At 41.8% G+C, this 19,468-nt stretch overlaps 1 protein-coding gene across 1 annotated transcript in view; it reads right to left on the reverse strand.

The window, feature by feature from the left end:
- The window catches only part of GPR176 (G protein-coupled receptor 176), a 32,354-nt gene extending 14,553 nt beyond the window's left edge, over positions 1 to 17,801 (reverse strand). Inside the window, exon 1 of the mRNA XM_084521323.1 lies at positions 17,155 to 17,801. Within this exon, the coding sequence (XP_084377449.1) occupies positions 17,155 to 17,269 (115 nt within the window). The 5' untranslated portion in view covers positions 17,270 to 17,801. The remainder of the gene's footprint in view (positions 1 to 17,154) is intronic.
- Positions 17,802 to 19,468: the final 1,667 nt, after the last annotated feature.

Raw genomic sequence — 19,468 nt, forward strand, 5'->3', positions numbered from 1 at the left:
TTCACAGATATAAATGCAAAATCATTACACAGGTAAAAAAGAAGTCAGCTGTATATTGTTTGGATTCAAAACACATTCAGGTTGTTTTCATTAAATACACATAAAACTAGTATTGGAAACAAGCAAATCTCATGAAATATATAATATAAATGAACGGTGGAAGAAAAAAGCAGGAAAACAAGCAGTATTGGACATGGCACACACTGTCACATAACAAAGTAACTACTCACACGTGTGCTACCCAAGTGCCATTAAGTCCAAAGTGAACCACCAGTATACTTGTACTAAGAATAAACTATAAGAACATCTCAAATATAAACTAATAAATGTGAGTTATTTTCTCATATCAATTCAATCTGGGTAGGGAAACGTATTAAAAAATTAATAACTTGGTTATAGAATTTTTCCAAGAGACATGGCAATAAGCCATTCAGGTGTTGAAGTGCCAATGCAAGCATAAGTAATGCTTAATGAAGAGACACTCAAACAGTAGCACAATGCACCATGAGAGGTTACCTCGACTCGCTCATTTTCCAGTGGGAGACAACTGATTGGCACTGTTGAAAACAGATTTGCTACCAGATGCATACTGAGGAAATCCACATTAGATTCACTCTGTAAGCTTTAAAGGCAAGTTCAATATAAGCAAAGAGAGGGCTTCATGATGCTGGTCATTTCAGTCTGCCAGTACAGACACAGCTGGGCAGGAACATATCTCATCTGCTCTGTGAAGAACGACATCAGACACAGGCTAAGAGCTGCAGGAAGTCTCCCATTTGCCAGACAAACTTCCCAGGAACATCTATGAACAACTTTCATGAGGGAAAAGAAGATGAAAAAAATATTTCCATAGGAAAACTCAGGTTTACTGTGAGAAAATGGAAATTAAAAACAAATTCTATAATGTCATGTACTAAGGGAATTGTGCAATGACCCAAACAACTATTTCCATTCCCCCCAAATAAGGGAGGCTTAATTAAGAAGCATTTTTATGTCATTCTACTGATTCCAGACTGCCTGATTTATGAATTAGAGGTAAATTATGTCATAACTAGCTTTCCTTTGCTGGTACAATGGTTTCTGTAGGACTCACATGATAAATTAACCTCCTTTGAAAAGCTACAACCAAAACAAAATGCAAAACTGAGACCTGCCATCACATTCAAGCAGGTCCATGAATTTGTTTGTCCCAGTGCTTACGTAGATGAATGCAAGCACAAAAATATGAGCATCCTCCTCTTTACCCACATAAATATTCCCAGGGTTACTTTGTTTGCAAAAATTCCTTGTCACTTGTAAAAACAAGATTTTACAAAGACTGTTACCATGCTTTGTTGGCTATTGTAGATATTAGTGGGTCATTTTTTCCACTCTGAATGTAAGCTTTCTACCAAGTGTTATATTTGCAAACATTTTTAGTTTAGTAATTATTTTTTCATTTTTATTACCTGAACTTTAAAAAAAACAAAACACATACCTTCAACACCCATTACTGAAGCTATACTGGAATAGTCTTGTACATTTCACAGAATTGCTCTACACAGAGAAGGGCTTTGCAGCTTCTCAGATGAAGCAGAACAAAATGAAATCTCAAGTCACCATTTCAGAATTACACACAGCCACAGCTGCACAAAGTAACAAGAGGCAAAGATGCATGGGATTAAGTAGCTTTCATTAAACCAGCTGCAAAGTTTGTGGGGAAGAGAAAGAAGCTTCCAGGCAAAGCCAGACCTCTTTTGGTGATGGAAATTATTCAGTACTTTTTGGATCTACTATTATTTGCAATATTTTTTCCAGTCAGGCTTAGCACAACCCCAGTAGGATTTCTTACATTTATTGAAAAGCCCCCTCTCTTTGCTAGCTGAGGTGGCTCTCTCTATGCCCAGTGGTTTCCTAACACAAAAAGGAAGTTAAAGCATAACAAAGCAAAAGCTCCCATGTATGCTTCCAAGGTTCCCCAGTGCCTCACTGAAATATATGGCACTTATCTAGTGTGTTTATTGGGCAAGCATTGCTGCAACACAAGTCTCTAATTCAGTACTCCCTGTTGACTACTAACACACTACTGGTGTCCAGGAGTGCTGTTACATGCTGCTCCAGCAGTAGTTACCATGCCAAAAAGACCATTGTCAAAATTTCTCTAATCTCACTTGAGATGGTCAGCAACAAAACAGTCAAAAGGTCAAAGGAAAAAAGATGAGGGGCAACTCTTCGGTCTGACCCGTCTTCTTCTTGGACCAAAGGCATTTTCTGTAAATCACTTCCATATCTACAGCCAGATTTCAGTCTTTATCCCAATTCTTTACAGACTTCGCAGATGTCAGAGGTAAAAAAAGCAAAGAATAACTTTTTTGTTGCATGCTCCTGAGATGGTCTCAGTCTGCAATCAACCCCTTGGGAACCCCTGAGCAGCAGCAAATTGTTCAGAGGACTCCCCAAGTCGTGACAGAATTACTCCACACAGCGGTAGTATCCGATTAATCAGAATAACTCAAAGCACTCCACAGCCAGCAGGGATTTTCTAATTAAGACTCTTCCAATATAGTGAATCACTCTGTAAATGAAAATTTATTTTAAAAATAGCTTATCTGAAGCATGTAAGTGGGTGAGTTTATTTGCTTTTTAAATAAGTATATGAAAAATTGATTCCTAGAGCTTTCAAAGGTACAGCCTGGCCACTGACTAGTATGAGACCAGAAATAGGACTACTAAGATAAAATCACAGGGTTCCCTAGGTAGCAGTGTTACTTTGGAAAGTCACTTATGGCCCGATTTTGCAAAAACAAGTAGTAATTCTGTCTGGGGACAAGCCAAGCCTGATATTTAGAAGATGGGGAACATAAACGTGTACAGCTTCGCAGTACAGACTGCCAAAAATAAGTGATGATTTCAGACAATTTCAGCTGTATGGATATAAATGATATCACAACCACTGCTCCTTCTGCTATTACTTTCCACAAACTTACCTCTTTTTCTGTTTACTTTACTCTTTGGACTTTTGAAAGATTGTACAGTACAAGCTCATCTCCAGTTTAAAACTTAACTAAAATTATTAATTCAGGGAAATAAAAGAACAGCAAATTAGTTCAAGCCATAGCTAGTGAAACCACTGTAGAAATTAGAAGCAGTACAGGCATGAAGCAAATTGATATGGCAAAAATCCAAGTGGCATGGCTTTTAGACTTTCATACTGGTGGCAGACACATACGTATGCCTCGCTCACACACTTGAAGAGCGAGCAGTGGCTGAAGCACAAACAAGGAGGGGATTATTCTCCAGGCTCACCCCTGGTCAGCTCTGCTTCATACCAGAGGGGATGAATTCCATAGAAACTTTGTGGTATCTGAAAACCTTCCATTCAAAGGATGTTGACAATGGCTTAAATGCACAAAAATATGCATGGTGTCCATAACTGATGGCATAGACTTTAAAGTTAATTCAGAGATAAAAAAAATAAGAGAAAGAGAATGGAAGTAGGAAAAATTCTCCCTTATGGAGTGTTGGAGTGGAAGGAAAGCAATGTGATCTCACAACTAATGTCCTCACCTGGAAGTCCTCGTCATCATGGCAAGTGGTGATAATGAAGATGAGGCTGATGACTTCCACAAAAAAAAATTCCCCACCAAAAATAGTTTTCATTTAGATCCACTCAACCCCATTTTTCTCCCCAGCTCGGGACACTGTTAGCACTGGTTGGACCACGCTGGATCAGGCATGAGAACTGTAAGCTCACTGTTCACTAAGCATTGTGTGCTGTTGGGTGAAGAATTGGGTGATGCTTATGAGATATTTAAACAGCTATTATTACTTTGGTACTCATTAAGTGCTGTTTTTCCCCAATATTTAAACCAAAGTTTACATAACAAGAGTTAGGAGAAGGTAGGGGAAGGAAGGATCAACATTCACACCGACGCCAATCACTTCAGGTGAGAACCCATGGTTCAGCATCGGTATGCAAGTGGGAGGCCATGAGAGTAACTGCACAGAGAACCAAACTGCAGGAGCACAGGAGTACCATCAAGGCAGCTCAGGGTCAAGTGAAAAAGAGGAGACATAACTGCAATGCTAAGGACCTTCTACTTGCAGAGGTTAAAACACTTCAGGTACTGGGCAACACATGTAAGAGAAGTGACAGGAAACAGGGCAATTTCTTCCTATTTTCAACTTTTGTCTGTGAGAAACTAAGCATGTTAAAGAAGCTTCATGATAAAAACATCAAAGCTAAGGAGAAATAAGTGACTGTGCTATCGGATTGAACTAAGTAGCTAAAGCTCCTTTCATTTAATACAGGTGGGCACCAAAAATCCTCAGCACACTCTGTCAATACACTTGTCCCCATGGTGTGCTAGCTGAGTTCAAGTGTCACCCTGACATGTAATAGCTGGTGCTCCATTGCCAGGTGGGAGAGCATCTGAACATTAACTTCTTTTTATTCTGAACAGAGGTGCTGACACTGAATAAGAAAGAGCGATCATTTAAAGCAGATTTATGTAAACAAATGCAAGTTTGTGTAAACACTGTTTACAAACGACAGGGTATAAATTAGCTAGTATATTGCCTGAGTAAGAAGAGACACCAGATAAAAGCTTGCTCTTAGATCTGAGAGGTAAGTATTTGATAAATGAATTCAAATACTACCTTGCAAAGCAAAAACATACACAAAGTTGGATACTGCTTTCTTTTTAAAAAACAGTCTTTAGGGATAATGCGCTATCTCTCCCTGAAAAAAATAAAATAAAATCTTTTAAGAGATGACAGTGTAATAGAACTGATTCAATTCGTTGCACAGCAGAAGCATTTTTTTTTTTTTTTTTTACTGAAGTCAGACAGTCAATGGTAAAACCAAACACACCAAGTCCATCACCAAAATAAAACAAAGATATTTTAGAAATTCTGCTCTTTAAAAAGCAAACAATCAGATAAGACAATTTAAAGAGCTGCTACTACCTTGATATTGATCATGACGTACTGTATGCTAGCAACTGAGGACATATGGAAATGCAGTGGCACTTTGGCTACCCAGGGCTCGAACACAGAGCCACATACTGGCTGCATGACAGGTGCAGAATCAAGTCACAGTCACGCTGTTTTTATTGCTCATGTGTATGTTTTTTTCTGCGCTGCAGCAACATGGCAGCCATTTCATCCCAAGCTGCCAGAGCAGTCTGAGATAACCTGCTTCTCACTAGAGGTGTACATACAGCACAGAAAACTTCCAAAAAAAAAAAAAGGAGTGGTCTCATTCCCCCAGAGTGGTATTATCGGATAGGTAAGACTGCACAATATATAAGGATGGCCTTGAGAGAAGGCTGAAGCAGAGCCAAAGCCTGCCTGCCTCTCCATCCACGGGGAAGCCTCACAGACAGCAGCTCTCCTCCCCTCCTTCAGCAGCTCTCCCTCTGCCCCCCAAACAAAAAGTAAGGAATTTCCCACTTACATAAGATTCTTGGGACTGCAAAGTTATCTGCCCTCTGAAAAATAAAACGTGGGGACTTAAGCCACTTCATCAGTGATGCTGAGATGTACATAATTGTACTGGTATTAATGGACAGCTATGCAAACAGCTACCAGCTTTGGTAGTCGTGCATGTGGTGCTACATGAAGAGAAGACCGCTTTCAACGATATACATAAATATTATAGGCTCTAGGGCTCTATTTGCCCTTCCTGTACATTTCCACATGTAATTTCTTCATTTTGAGCACTACCACACAGGAATGTATTTGGCTTTGTAATTTGCATTTTGGTCTCAAAGCAACCAGCTTGTAACAGCTGGACTGGGGCCAATGTAAAGTATTCTGAGATAGCAACGTACTCAGATCTGTCCACATTATGTCACAACAAATTACTGGAGAAACACAATCCAAACAGTAGTACAATGCTTTTCAGCTCTTTTAGAACCTGAAGGGCAATTTCACTTTCACAAGTGTTTAAAATAATCAAAATAAGTCTCCAGAGGCTGGTTCCACATGCGGATCAGTCTGCCAGTTGCCTAGGTGCTTTACGATCTCCTTTAACAAGATTCCTTTCTTTCGCTGACCATATTGTAAGAACAGGAAAGAAAAATTATGCCCTTGCTGCCCTTTTATAAAGGTCTGATACACTCACTCAAAAGTTTTTAGTGTGGTGGCAATTCATTTCTTTCCTCAAATTAAATTGTAGACCCAGAATACTGAACTTCGCCAAATCTAGCATGAACATTAGAGAACTGCACTGGATGAAAATAAGGATAATAAAGATTTTTATAAGTGCAATAAAAGAACATTCTGTAATATATTGCTGGGTTCTGCAGCTTTTTCTGCAAGTATTATAGCAATTCCACTGACCTGTACATGGTGTTCCTTGCAATGTTCCCTGTTTTTTATTAACACATCAGTGCTTGGGTGAAGTGAGCAAAATAGGAACTTCTAAAATACATGCTCAAAAAAAGAAAATGGACGTGCAAAAGAAGCATAAGTGGCAACATCCCACCATAATTTCTTGATGATTAGCTGTAACACAGTAGTATTACTGTACACATGCCTGCAAAAGACTGAGACTCTGTATCTGCAAAAAAAACAAGATGAATGCTACATCCAGCCATCAGAGTACTTCAGCACTTAGGGACATGGTTTAGTGGGTGACATTAGTGGTAGGGGAATGGTTGGACCGGATCATCTTGAAAGTCTTTTCCAACCTTAATTTTTCTATGATTCTATGAAAATCACAGGACAGTATTCAAAAGCTGGGGAAAGCCAGCACAGAGAAACACCTGATTCAGACTGACAGTCTCAAAGGGGCTGTAGCTAATGTTCCCCTGAAAAGGTTAAGAGAAATGAACACCCAATACAGAAAATAAAAGAGGCAAGCCAGACCACACTCTCGTTATAGATACTTCTTAGATATACAGATAGTAAATTATAACAACAAAAACTCTACCTCAATATTTTCTACATTTTCCAACTCATTCATGCAATAGCAGTACAAAATTTTAGACCCTCGGACAACTAACTTTGTTGTTCTATAGTATCAGAGAAGTAATCCAGTTATGTCATAAGCAGTACAGACACACAACAAAAATAAAGCCTGCTGGAGTCTGAACACAAGCCAAGTGGCAAAAGATGCACAGAGAAAGATACAAGAGGCAACAGGAAAAGCAAGATTGCTTCATATTTTATCAGTCTTCTGGAAGTAATTGTTGAGTGCTTGCATAAAATTGCTTTGACAGACATAAGTCAAAGGTGGTAGAAAAAGCAGACTAAATTACGTTTATAAATTACAAAAAATTACACACACTCCCAAGAGAATTGGGTGAACAGAAGGACTCTATTTGCCAGGAAGCACATCAGACTATTCATGGTGGAGAATGTAAATTGCAGTGGTGGAAATTACAAGTAATAAAGCATTTAAAACAGCAGCAGTCCACAACAATCTCCCAGCAATCCCCATTGACAGCAAAGGGCCATGAGCAGCAAATAAGAAAATTAAAGCATTCCCTGCTACCACTACTTGAGCTTCCCTTCTGCTTGTTACTACCATAACTGCCATTTGCATTGTCTGGCTGATCTAATGCCTTGCTATGAGAGGTTATATGATTTCTCCTCCAGCCAGTCCTCCAGTACAAGTTATTCTCCTTATTGCAGTGTTTCTACAGAAGCTGGCTGGCTACAGGGCACTGTTCCTTGTCCCTGCTTTCAGCAACTAAACCAAATTTAAAGATAATGAAAATGTAACAGCACTATTAGGAAAGCAAGAGGCTGTACTTGCTACAGGGATAGTATTTAATCAGCTGTGAGATGGAAAAAAGGTACAATACAGTAGTTGTTTCTCCGGTATTACTGTCATTTTCAAACTTCCTAGCAGTATCTAGCCCACTCTCACAGCATTTTGAAAACTACCTCCTTGTCAGATACTGAAAGAGCAAGCGCAGGAAGCCTAACGCAAAGAAGTCTCAAGGCTCTGGATGCCCAGTTCAGCTCTTGACTCCATCACAATCTACACTGCATGCCCCAAAATGCAGTCATTTACAAGTTCTGTGATGGGAGGGATGATGACAGAAAAAGTACAGGAAAACAAATCATTCTGATCATGTGAGAGTTTTTCCTTAAATATATAAAGGATGTATATAAAATTCACTCTTATCTACAAGACTTCACATTGATATTCCCACTGGTACTCATACAATCAGTGTGAGAGAGCAGGTTAAGAAGGCAAGTACTGATGTAGCTGTAAGCCTGGCCTGGATACTTCAGATTGCCTCTTGAGGGGTCTCAGAGTAGGCTATCAAACCAGGAGGTCCAACCCAGCTACCAGAGAGACCTAAGGATCTAGAGGTCATCTACTGGTAAGGTCATAGTGCTGGGCCAGCTTCTGGGTAGACCAGCCTACATGTGTAAACATCTCCTGGTATCCCATTTCCAGCACAGATTGTGGACCAGCTACTGGGTGGACTGGTTGTCTACGACCAGCTGCTGAAGGGATCAGTATATTTCCAGTAACAAGCTTTCATCCTGACCACCCTGAAAAGGGAAGATGACAAAGCTGTTGGTGCTCTTTTGTTTGCAATTTTCTGTGTACATATGTACTCACATGCACATGTGTCTCTTGGGAATAAGTACGCAGCCTTGCTATGGACACAAGGACATGGAGCAGCAGCAGCTTCACTCACCTCCATCAGCCTCTGGGATTCCGCAGCACCTAAACACTTAACAGCAATTTTTCAGAGTGATCGAAGACTACACAATTTCCCAGACCTTGAAGAACACTTCAAGTAGCAAACTCACTTTTTTTTTTTTTTTTTTTTTTTTTTTAAATCTCCAACATCCCACAAAGCAAAAAAAAGTGACAGAAGAACCCTGGAAAAATAAAAAGAGAATTATGTTTTAACCTCATTCAAATGCTCACAGTGCCTGCTCAACTCCAAGCCTATTGGATGAGACCAATAACACAACCAACACCATTTCCAATTCTTCCTAAGTGCCAGCTGGTCACATACCTCCAGCTTAAAGATAGAACAATACCAGAAAATGTGTGTCCCCCTTCCTTTGGGAAATAGATGACATAAATTACTACCAGAGACTTGCAAGCTAGCTGCTTGGGTCCACTCATTGATCCAACCAGATTTAATAATGGAATAACTGACTTGCTTTGAAAGGATCTAAATGCACTCACTACCTGGGGATAGGGAAATGGGCAAAGACAAGCTCAGTCTTGAAAAAAAGAACAACCAACTTTAGTGATGCAAAATTATAATAATACTGATAGTTTCATTTGACTCTAGAAAGGCGCATAGAACATTACAATAGACTGCAAAGGCTACTTCCGCAATCCTGGAAGGAATAATCTAGAGTACAATTTTTCAAAATTCATTATGCTGCTACTTGAAAAGCAGCCTTTTTCTACCTGCCAATACAAGAAGTGTTTTATTTGTGTATTTTAATGTCTTTCAGAAGTCAAGAAGTTGTGCACAGGTTAACAATGCCTGAAGTAGTAAATTACTGCCCATAATATCCAATACAAAGCTTTGCTTTTCCTCAACTTCCACTGAAGTTCAGACCTGTCAGGTGGCACAGCAGTGATACACACACTGCCTGACATTTGAGCAAATGCAACTCACAGTGAAAAGCAAAACATGACATCCAGTTGCTTAGTGAAACAGCTCTGGTTCATAGCTGTCATTGAAGTGTTCACATGGGGACTACAGACATTAAAACAACTGATCTCAGTCATTTCCTCCCTGAATAGGAAACAGTTTAACATCCTGAACACAAGCGATGTCTGAAGACACAGCCTAGCCCCCCAGCAGACATTTGAGGAACACTCCAGCATACAGCATCACCAGAGTATCAGCCACTTGCATTACTGGTATAAATCACTGCATCCCACAGATTTTGGTGCAAATAGTTGTGCTTTTTCCCCCTCAGTACCTCTTTTTCAAAGCGTGGCAGAGCTATCCGAGCAGTCCCTCAGCCAGAGCCAGAGGCAGCATCCCCGCTGAAGCACACGAGAAAGCTCTCCATAGCAACAGGGGCCGCAGCGGCTCACACGATCCCTCTTCTTCACCAGTTCACTAAATTTTGTTTTTCCTTCTGTAGAAAATTGCTTAGCAGCTCACCTGACAACACGCAAAAAGCAGAGGAACAGAACCTGTTCCAAGCAGACTTTAGCAAGGTGCAGCCTGGACTTACTGCTGCAGGGTCCATTGTATCTGAGGCTTAGAGCCACTCAGGAAAATGCAGAGGAAAATTATTCCAGTGTCATAGCATTGCAGTAATCTGTTATTACCACGTAATTGCTATTACATGCAAGTATTACCACTCCTATCATCGCACTTGCCTGATGCTGCTTTTTACTTTGGCGAACTTTAATTATTCCATCTAATCAACCAAGTCAATCCATGCAAACTGCCTAGGTTGCAAATTTCATCCAGAAACAATTCCAGCTTTCCCAAGAGCAACCCCAGTAGAAACAAAACATCTTCTCCATCCCTGATCCTTTCATGCATTTATTTATTTATTTATTTTATTATTATACCCATTTTGAAGGCAGGAATACAGATTTCACCTGGAGCTATTAAAGACATGCCTCTGTCTTTAAAAATTAATTCCATCTAGCCATTAATTGTGTACCTACAATATTCTTTACTGCAAGACTCTCAGATTTGCTCTTTATAGAAGATGCTTGTGACAAACCTCACAGCTATTCCAGACAACTGTTTATTCCTTATGCTAGTATGCATTTGCTTTAAATGCATTACCTAGACTGCCAATTAATTTAGGATTGGATCCCCAAAAGGGCACACATCTTCTCAAATCAGGTGCCATAAAAATTTAATTTTGTGTCTGCTTTACACAGATATCAAGGCAGGGAAATGAAAATCAGATTCAAGGGCAGGGAGAGCCTGGAGCCAAACAGCTCCTGGGAAGTCCTCAGGAAAATGGGTGAATAATTTTTTGAAGGAAGAAGTTCATTCAGTTTTATCTACAGAACTAACATGAAAATTGTGAACAGGCTCATTCTCAGGATCACACAAAAGACTCTCAGATGTGGGGAATATGAAAAGAATAAAAACTACAAACTATGATAATGAGATATAATCTCGCCTAAGCCCAACAGCAGGAGCATTCAGCTACACACACGGCACACTCAGTAAAAGCACAAATCATTAGCTCAGCCATTTAACTGCAGTTATAAGATACGTAGATTTGTATGTAAATAAGTGAACTGTAGGAAAATCGCACTGCCAGCACTGAACTGCAGCAGACTCCAGCGACCTCTCCCAGCTGGAGCCCCGAAGCAATGCTCCCTCTCCCTCCCTGAAAGGTCTGGCTGCTGTGCTGGAGTAATAAATAGTCAGTCCCTGCAGGCTGTCTGCCTCTAATGGCAAGAGATAAACGTGCTTTGGAGAGCAATGTTGCTCTGTTCCTATTTTCACTGCAAATGTGATCTCAAGAATCCTCTTGTACTAAAGGAAGCTATTAAAAGTTTACTGGCTTTGAAAAGAAGCCCTATGTCATCTTGAACCTTTAAAACAAGGCGGGGGTTGGGGAGGGATAAAAGGTATCTTTGATTTGCCATTCAGCAATTGTCAGATATTTAGAAGTCACTGTCCACATGCATCCTTTTTTTCAAAGGAGTTACAGCCACAGGGGTAAAAGCTGTAACTCCATATTCTCCTAAATATAATGGCTAGTTTTTCCCCACAGTTACCCTGTTCAAATACTCTATTTTCATAAATTGTTCATTCATTCTTGAATAGATGCCAAGAACATACTACAGCTTTTTATTGCTTTCTTTTCATGCTAACAGGGGGTGGCAGCAGGAAAAAAAAATACTTGAATTTTTTAAAAAAAATCAAGTTAAAAACTTAAATTAAGTTTAATGGGGAAGCAATCTATGCATTTTGCTCCACAGCTGTGACTTCAGCCTGAGAGATCTGAAGCCTCTCTCTCTTCCAAATACAGGTGGCCCATGAGTGCCAGCAACACGTGTGACTCCCCTTTGCATGCTGTATGCTCTGCATTACTGAAACGAATTTCAGGGCTAGCTGCAGTCTTACCATACAGTAGTTAAACCTCACAGCACTCTGTGTATATTAGAAGTCCAAACAGCCTGAAATATGCCCCCATCCCACTACATGGTCTTCAAGGTGTTATATATGGAGTGGTAATTCGTGTCGACAAAATGGTTGATATTAATAAAGAAGGGGGAGATGTGGGACTGTGGCCATGGGGGTCGAAAAGCCCCATGGTTGAGATAATATTAGACTCTTAACAATGAGGCCATCAGGAATGTAAAAGAGTTTACAGGGAACACAGAAGGGTGATTTGGGAGACTCCATGCAGTCTCAGGTTTCTTGTTCTCCAGCCGTTAAAGCATGGAAGTTTCTGGGTGTTTGCTGTTGTTACATTCAAAGTTGTTTGACCAATGAAAAGTTGTTTTGAGAAGAACTGCTGTGGGGAGAACGGTGTAAGATGGGAGCCTGTCCTCAAAATTAAAAAAAAAAAAAAAAAAAAAAAAAAAAGGAAACCCAATGAAGTTATGTCATCAATAAAGATGTAGAAAGAAGGAACAAAAAGGAACAGGCTAGCAGAACAGAGACCAGGATGGGAACAGGCACTTCGATCGCCTCATGAAGATGGGTTCGGCCAAACTCAGCAAACAGCTCAGAGAAGCTTGTACAGAAAGTCATTGGAAATAGGCGCACCAGAGCTGGAGAGAAGCTCAAGCTGAGAGAAGCAGACCCACACACACACAACTGCCCCTCGCTGGTAAGCAGCTGCACATTATGGGGAATCATACGTCCTTAGAAACAAAGACTGTCAGCTTATTCTCCTTATTAACAATCAGACAGTTTACGATCCTGAAACATGGGACCAAATTGAGGTCAAGGTGTGGGACTCTGCAACTAAAAACGACAAGGTTGCAGTGGGATTGCTCGGCACCTGGCGAGCAGTCTCTGAGGCCTTAAAGAGCCATGTGGGACCACAGTCAGAAACGTGTGGTTTGCCAGACAGTGAGGGAGCTGCGGGCTCCTTTACTGATCCGACTGCTACGCCATGGGCCCCTCTGCTGCTACAGCCATCGAAGGCTTTTGCTGTTACACCCTCTGGTGACGCAGACGTGCCTTTTGACCTTGAAAAGGAGATGGGTATGCTTCTCTTCAACCCAGGAAGAATGGGATACATAAGAGCCCAAGGCCGAGTTGCTTGTCAACTTAAAGCAAGACGTATTGCTCAAAAGGAATGGAAAATGGAGACTGTTAAGTCATGGAACTTAAAGGATTGTTTGTTACCTTTTCTGATTGTATAGGCATTCTCGGGTTTAGTATGTAAAAGCAATGTTCTGTATATTTATAATGTTTGATGTTCGTGTGTGTGTTGGTGGAGCGTAGACTCCCCGCACACCCAGCGCTGTTTACTTGCTTTTTATACCTTTTATAAATATTCCTTTTATAAATATTACTAAATTCAGATTGAGTTGAGACTTCATTTATAACAAAGGCAAGAGAACGAAGGAGAAAATCTAGAATGTAGCCAGATTACACAGGTCTCAGAAGGGAGAAAATAAACACCAACCAAGAAACTCTTCCCTAGGGCAATTAAACCGAACTGCTGCCCAGCATGCTTCTCAAATGTTGGAGATTGTCACCTTTGAGCCCTCTTATCCATCCCTTATCTGTTGATACCCCTGCAGCACTCTCCACCCCTGGGCTTACATGCACAGCCAGATGCAGCCTCGATGGCAGAAGCAAGCAGTCTGAGGTGTTCACCTCATCCAGACAAATCCTCATCTTCTCTGCGGTTGTAGGCAACAAGAAATGTTCTCCCCATGAAAGCTCACGAACTTAACCAGTTTCTCAGTATGATGTGAGAGAGCAAGCCTCATCCATACAAGGCCAAGGCACAGACCAGCCAGCACAGTGAGAATGTGTCTTCCTATCCGTAACCATCAGTGCCCTGCCTTGCTCTGGGACACAGTTGTTGCAATCCCAACAAGACAGATGAGAGCTGAAGACCAACTATTCTCCAGCAAGAGGAGCCAACATCCCATGGACATAGGAACACTGAAGTTTTCCCTCTCTACCACTGGAATGTTGCATTACACATAGACATAGAAATACATCCCATTAGACTTCCCTTTACTAAGCCAATTAGACGAACTTAGCTATCCAAAATAGTCAGTCATATTAGAGAGTTGAACAGAAGCAGCATAATTATTTTCTACATTCTCCTACATTCCTATGTTCTCCTACAAGTGTTCCTAGAATGAACAGCTTTAATCCCACCATACCTGCAGTTATCCTAACACCACACCAGAAATATATCTCTATGTATGTATTTGTCATTCACGAATTCCTAAGGCACACCATCTCTTCGGCTCAGGGAGGAAGAAGTATACACAGATTAGAAAAGTAAAGTAGTTATGAGAGCATGTTTTTTTCCTAGTTCTACTGTTGATGCTCAGCACACGTCCACACCTGTATACTATTCTACAAGTGTACTAGGTCAGTGAGAGAGCAGTTGCGGTGGAGTTCAGCTGCCTAGCAAGGTAAAACCACCACAAGATGCCCTGCACTTCCTGATCCAAGTACAGTTCAATGAGAAATGCAAGTGGCAAGTGTTTTAACTGTTTTATTCCAGCCCCGCTCAGAATTGATAGCTCAAAGGCTAAGAAATGCCATTACTATGAGCACCATCATTACCAGCTGCACAGGTACATAACATTTACAAGGACTTCTAGTCCCTTACATACTTTATACCTCACCTTGTACATTTGCTAAGTTCACCAATACGTGCAAAAGTTCCCCAAAAGAATTCACCAGTTCACGTGTCCAGACAAGCACCACAGACAGAAATGGCTTGTAAGCCTTGAAAATATGGCAAATCTTTCCTGCACAGAAGTGAACTGAGACACCAATCAGGAACTATAAATTGATTGAATTCCTCCATCCATCAAACCTCTCATCTTGCACTGAAACCTCACAGCAGGTTGCAGCCAAATGAGCGCATCACAGGTAGTACCAGCTGGGTTCAAAGTACAGAGACACAGATTTCTCAGAGAAACAGATTTATTTCTCAGGCCTCAAATACTAAAGTCAATGGTAGTTTGCTCATCAAGAACTTCCATGCAAGCAGAAGAGGAACAGCACCAAGCTTATGCAAACAAACTCAAAGTCTCATGAACAGCTGTTAAAAACTGTAAGCTATAACACTGTACTTAGATCTTAATTAAATCAGTAATCCATGACCAACTTACCTGAACAACTCATCTGTAACTGCTCTAAACTAGTGATTTTTACAACAATAATTATATTTTGTCCATTCCAAACATGGAATAATCTGTTTCTTTAAGAAATCTTAAGTTTTCAGTAATAAAAGCTTTCTATAAATTAGGAGAAAAAGTAGGAAAAAAAGTCTGCTATAGCAGACAATTGGCGTCTTTTGGTAATTTTGGTTGGTTCTACCCATTAGATCCTCTTACATCTACAGCTCATATACAGTTTCAAACTATGGCAAGTTTGTGACAATTACGTAATTCCTTCAAAGATGCACAGAATTCTAGAAACCAGTATTATTGGCATTACTACATAAAATAAACAAACACTCAAGGATGTGTTTTCAATACATTGCAAAAAGAACAGTTTGACTCTTCATCCTTAACAGATATCATAAAACACTCACTGTAGCACTGTCTTTTCAAAACACAAGGAAAGCTAAGGCAGGAATTTCTCCTTTTGCTACAAGTCTCCCTACAGGTCTCAAACAGGAGGGAAAAATGCAGCATACATCTCTCTCACAACTGAGAAATCACAGTCTGGCAAAACTTGTGGCAAATATGACAGCTGAGTACGCACTCCCTGAAATTCAGTCCTGGAGACTAGGGGTGCAACTTCTTTGCAGCTTTCTTTCCACTCAGTAAATAAGGAGTAACAGTACATTCATATAGATGCTATGGGAAGACATTTTTAAAGACTAAGGTTTTCAGCTGTTACGATAACATGGTGTTACTAAAACAGCACAGCAAAGACAGAAAAAGAAGGCAATTCCAAAAAAAAAAAAAAAAAAAAGTCAAAATTGGTTTCCACCACTGCAAATTCATGAGGCCCAACATTTGTTGTTGGACTACTATTGTTGTTTTCGTAGTTCAAAAAAAAACAAAAAAAAAACCAACACACAATTTTTACCATGATTTCCTCTCTAGTTTTGCTTCATCAGCCTCCCCGCTAAATGATCAGCGGATAAGCCCCTTATGGCAGGTCCAAATCAAGCGAGCCCATCTCTTGAAAGCAAACTGCAGGAGTGCCAAACCATGACTTACTGTAAGCCTTGTTAAATTTAAGGCTTTGTTTGGATTGGGTTTGTTTTGTCTTCTTCATTTTGTTATAAGAACTCCAAGCTACTGAATGCCTAACTACACGAGTGTGTCCATAGAGAGAGCTATCATCATGAAAGTAACCCTGGACACATGATCCAAAGGGCTTTGGATCAGTTCTTAAGGCTGTAAACCCACAAGACAGAACAAGAACTCAAGTTCTGACTTTTTTCACCTAATCTTGTAGCTTTTAGGACACTGTTGACCATGTGTATTGGGAACAGGTTCATTAATCCCACTTACTATTTGCTGGCTATCGTTTTATACCACACGACCCACCATGGAGGGCTGTTTTCACATGCTATCTATGATAAAAAAAAAAAAAAAAAAAAAAAAAGCACAGAAGAACAACCCTTATCCCCGCTGGAGAGAGGAATAACCTAGGCAAAGTGACTTGATGATTGACAGTAATAACAGGTAAGTCCATCACTGACCAAGCCCAGACCTCAATGCTGTTCCAAGACAACGCTCACCATATATTTTAGAAAGAAGCAGCATGCTATGAAACACTGCCAAGAAGAAATCGATATTAGAATGAATTGGAACAGACGCCTAAATTGATTTTAGCATTACTCAAAAAATCAGACAAAAACAAATCCTTGGTAATAAGCGCCCATGACCACCAGCAAAGCCCTACTGGAATCACCCGCACCAGCCGGAGACATTCGCTGCCAAGCCTCGCGTGAGAAGCCTCACCCTGTCCAGCACCAGCCTCCAGTGACCCAGCCGCAGCGCCTTACCGAAACCCAGCTCGCTGCCCTCCCGGGCAGCACCGACTCGCCTTACCCGCGGCTCGCACTCACCCAGCAGAGCGCCCACGAAGATGACGACCTGCGCGGCGGTGGCGAAGTGCCGGTAGCCCCGCTCCTCGCCGCGCCCGCCGCTGCTCGCCGCGCTGCCGTTGCCGCTCCACGCCATGCCGCCCGCCGGCCCCCGGCCAAGGCGCTGCCCCTCAGTGAGCCAGCGGGGCACTCGGGCGAGGCGGCGCGGCGGCGGAGGGAGCCCCGGCTGGTCCGCTCGCCGCGTTGCTGCGTCCCGGGAAGCGGGCTCGGCTCGTCATGCCGCCGGGAGAGGAGAGCAGGAGATACCGCGGGCTGTCCCCTGCCGCCAGCCGTCCCATGCTTCTCGCTCCCTCAGCGCCTTTCGGGCGAGCCGGCGGAGCGCCCGCCCCGCTGCCCCGCTGCCCCCCCGGTAGCTCCGAGGCAGAGCGCCCGGTCCCCCGCGGGCAGCCCGCTAGCGCTGCCGCCGCTCATGCTGCCCGCTCTCCCGACAGCGGGCTCCCGCCGCACCCCAGCTGCCCCTCAGCGGAAAGCAGCTTGTCGGCGAATCCCGGGAAGCCGACGGGCCCCCTGCGTCCCTGCGGGAAAGCCCAGCCCAGCCCAGCCCGGGCGGCGCAGAGAGCCGCACAGCCCCGGTGCCAGCCACCGGGCACACCGGGGAGCCGAGCTCCCGCCTCCGCCATCACGTGGCCAGCGCGGCAGCAAGGGCCGCCATTTTGTCGGGGTGTGTCGCGGGCGGGCCGCGCTGCTCCCGGCGCCGCCCCGTGACGGGAGCCCCTGTGGGCGCCGCGGCTTCCCGGGAGGGTGTTTCAAAGCAGGTCCCGAAACTCTCGTATTTCCACGTATGTTACCCACTGAAATCTTGCGAGCTTGTTGAAATACGTATAATACTGAATCTGCCAGGAGAGATCCTATATAGGCATAAAAACTTGTATGTTTAAATGCGCCAAGTGTGCCTCCATGTGGCAGGTGCCCAGCTTAAAGCACTTTAACTTAAAGACTTTCAGAGGGCAGCTTGTTAAAAATCAAGCCTGTGTTTTGTCCTGTGTGCCCTTGCTGGATTTCACCTGGGCCATGTGCCTCCCTTACTGTGTGCCCAGGGACCTCAATGTGCATGTCCCACAGCTGACAAATTTGGGAAGATTTCAAAATGTGTTCAGGGCAGGTGGGCTCCAGGGATGTTCACCGTACTCCAGTAAATGTTTATGGACCATGTGAATATTGTTTTCTCCCTTCAAACTATAATTTGATTGACTTTAATGCAGGTTTTCACAAGGCTAGTTGAGTGCAGCACTGAAAAAATTGAGTGCAGCACTGAAAAAATTGTCTTTTCCTCTCTTACCCATTGAATTTCACGCTCCTGCTGGGGTACCAGACTTTTAAAAATAATTTCTCACCACGTTTTTATTACATTTTCTCCTGCTTTCTTCTTGGAAACAATGAATCTCTGTAGAAGAAATTATGAGAAAAAAAAAATAGAATAGCCTGAGGCAGACATCTGGTCTAGAACATTTTATCCCAACTGGTTAAAATTTTGCCAAGCCAGGAACAACTAGCACAGTTGGGCCATTGCAACAGTACCCAATGTTACCAGACCCAACCGCACAGAGCACTTGGCAAGTCTAGAGACCTCCTTTCTGTTCAAGACAATTATACCGAAGTTTCTTAATTACTCACTGCATTGTATCTTCACATTGGCCAAACTTGCTACATCTTTGTGTGGAAGAGAAGATGAATCCATGGCCTGGAAACTTTAATTTCTAGTCTTTAATGCATACAAAGTGACAGACGAGCACACCCTGCTGCACCAGTACTTCCAATAGAGCAGTTACTTCTACACAGGTGCAAGAGTAATGCCAGTGCCCCAGGTCACATTTGGCCATAAAAGGAGACCTCTGTTAGACATAAACATCTTTGGTCACACAGTTCCCACCAAAAAAAAAAAAAAAAATATATATATATATGCATATAAAACATATATATATATACACACATATGTGTATATATATATGTGTATACACACACATATATATATACACACATGTGTATATATATATCTATATATACATGTATATATACATGTGTGTATATATATATATCTATACATACATGTATATATACATGTGTGTATATATATATATTAGGCAAAAATTCTATCACTGAAGGCACTTTCCAGGCATTCTCAGGGAACAGTATCAGAACAGTGATGCAGTTAAAATTAGGCTTTAATTTCACTTACAAAGAGTTGGTTGTTTCTTTTTACTAATAACATGATGGAGTCATAAAACTAGCAATTAATAAATAAGTTATAAAACCAGCTGGGACCATGTGATCTTAG

The sequence above is a fragment of the Aythya ferina genome (genome assembly GCF_964211825.1).
Source record: "Aythya ferina genome assembly, chromosome: 5".
Classification (NCBI taxonomy): Eukaryota; Metazoa; Chordata; class Aves; order Anseriformes; family Anatidae; genus Aythya; species Aythya ferina.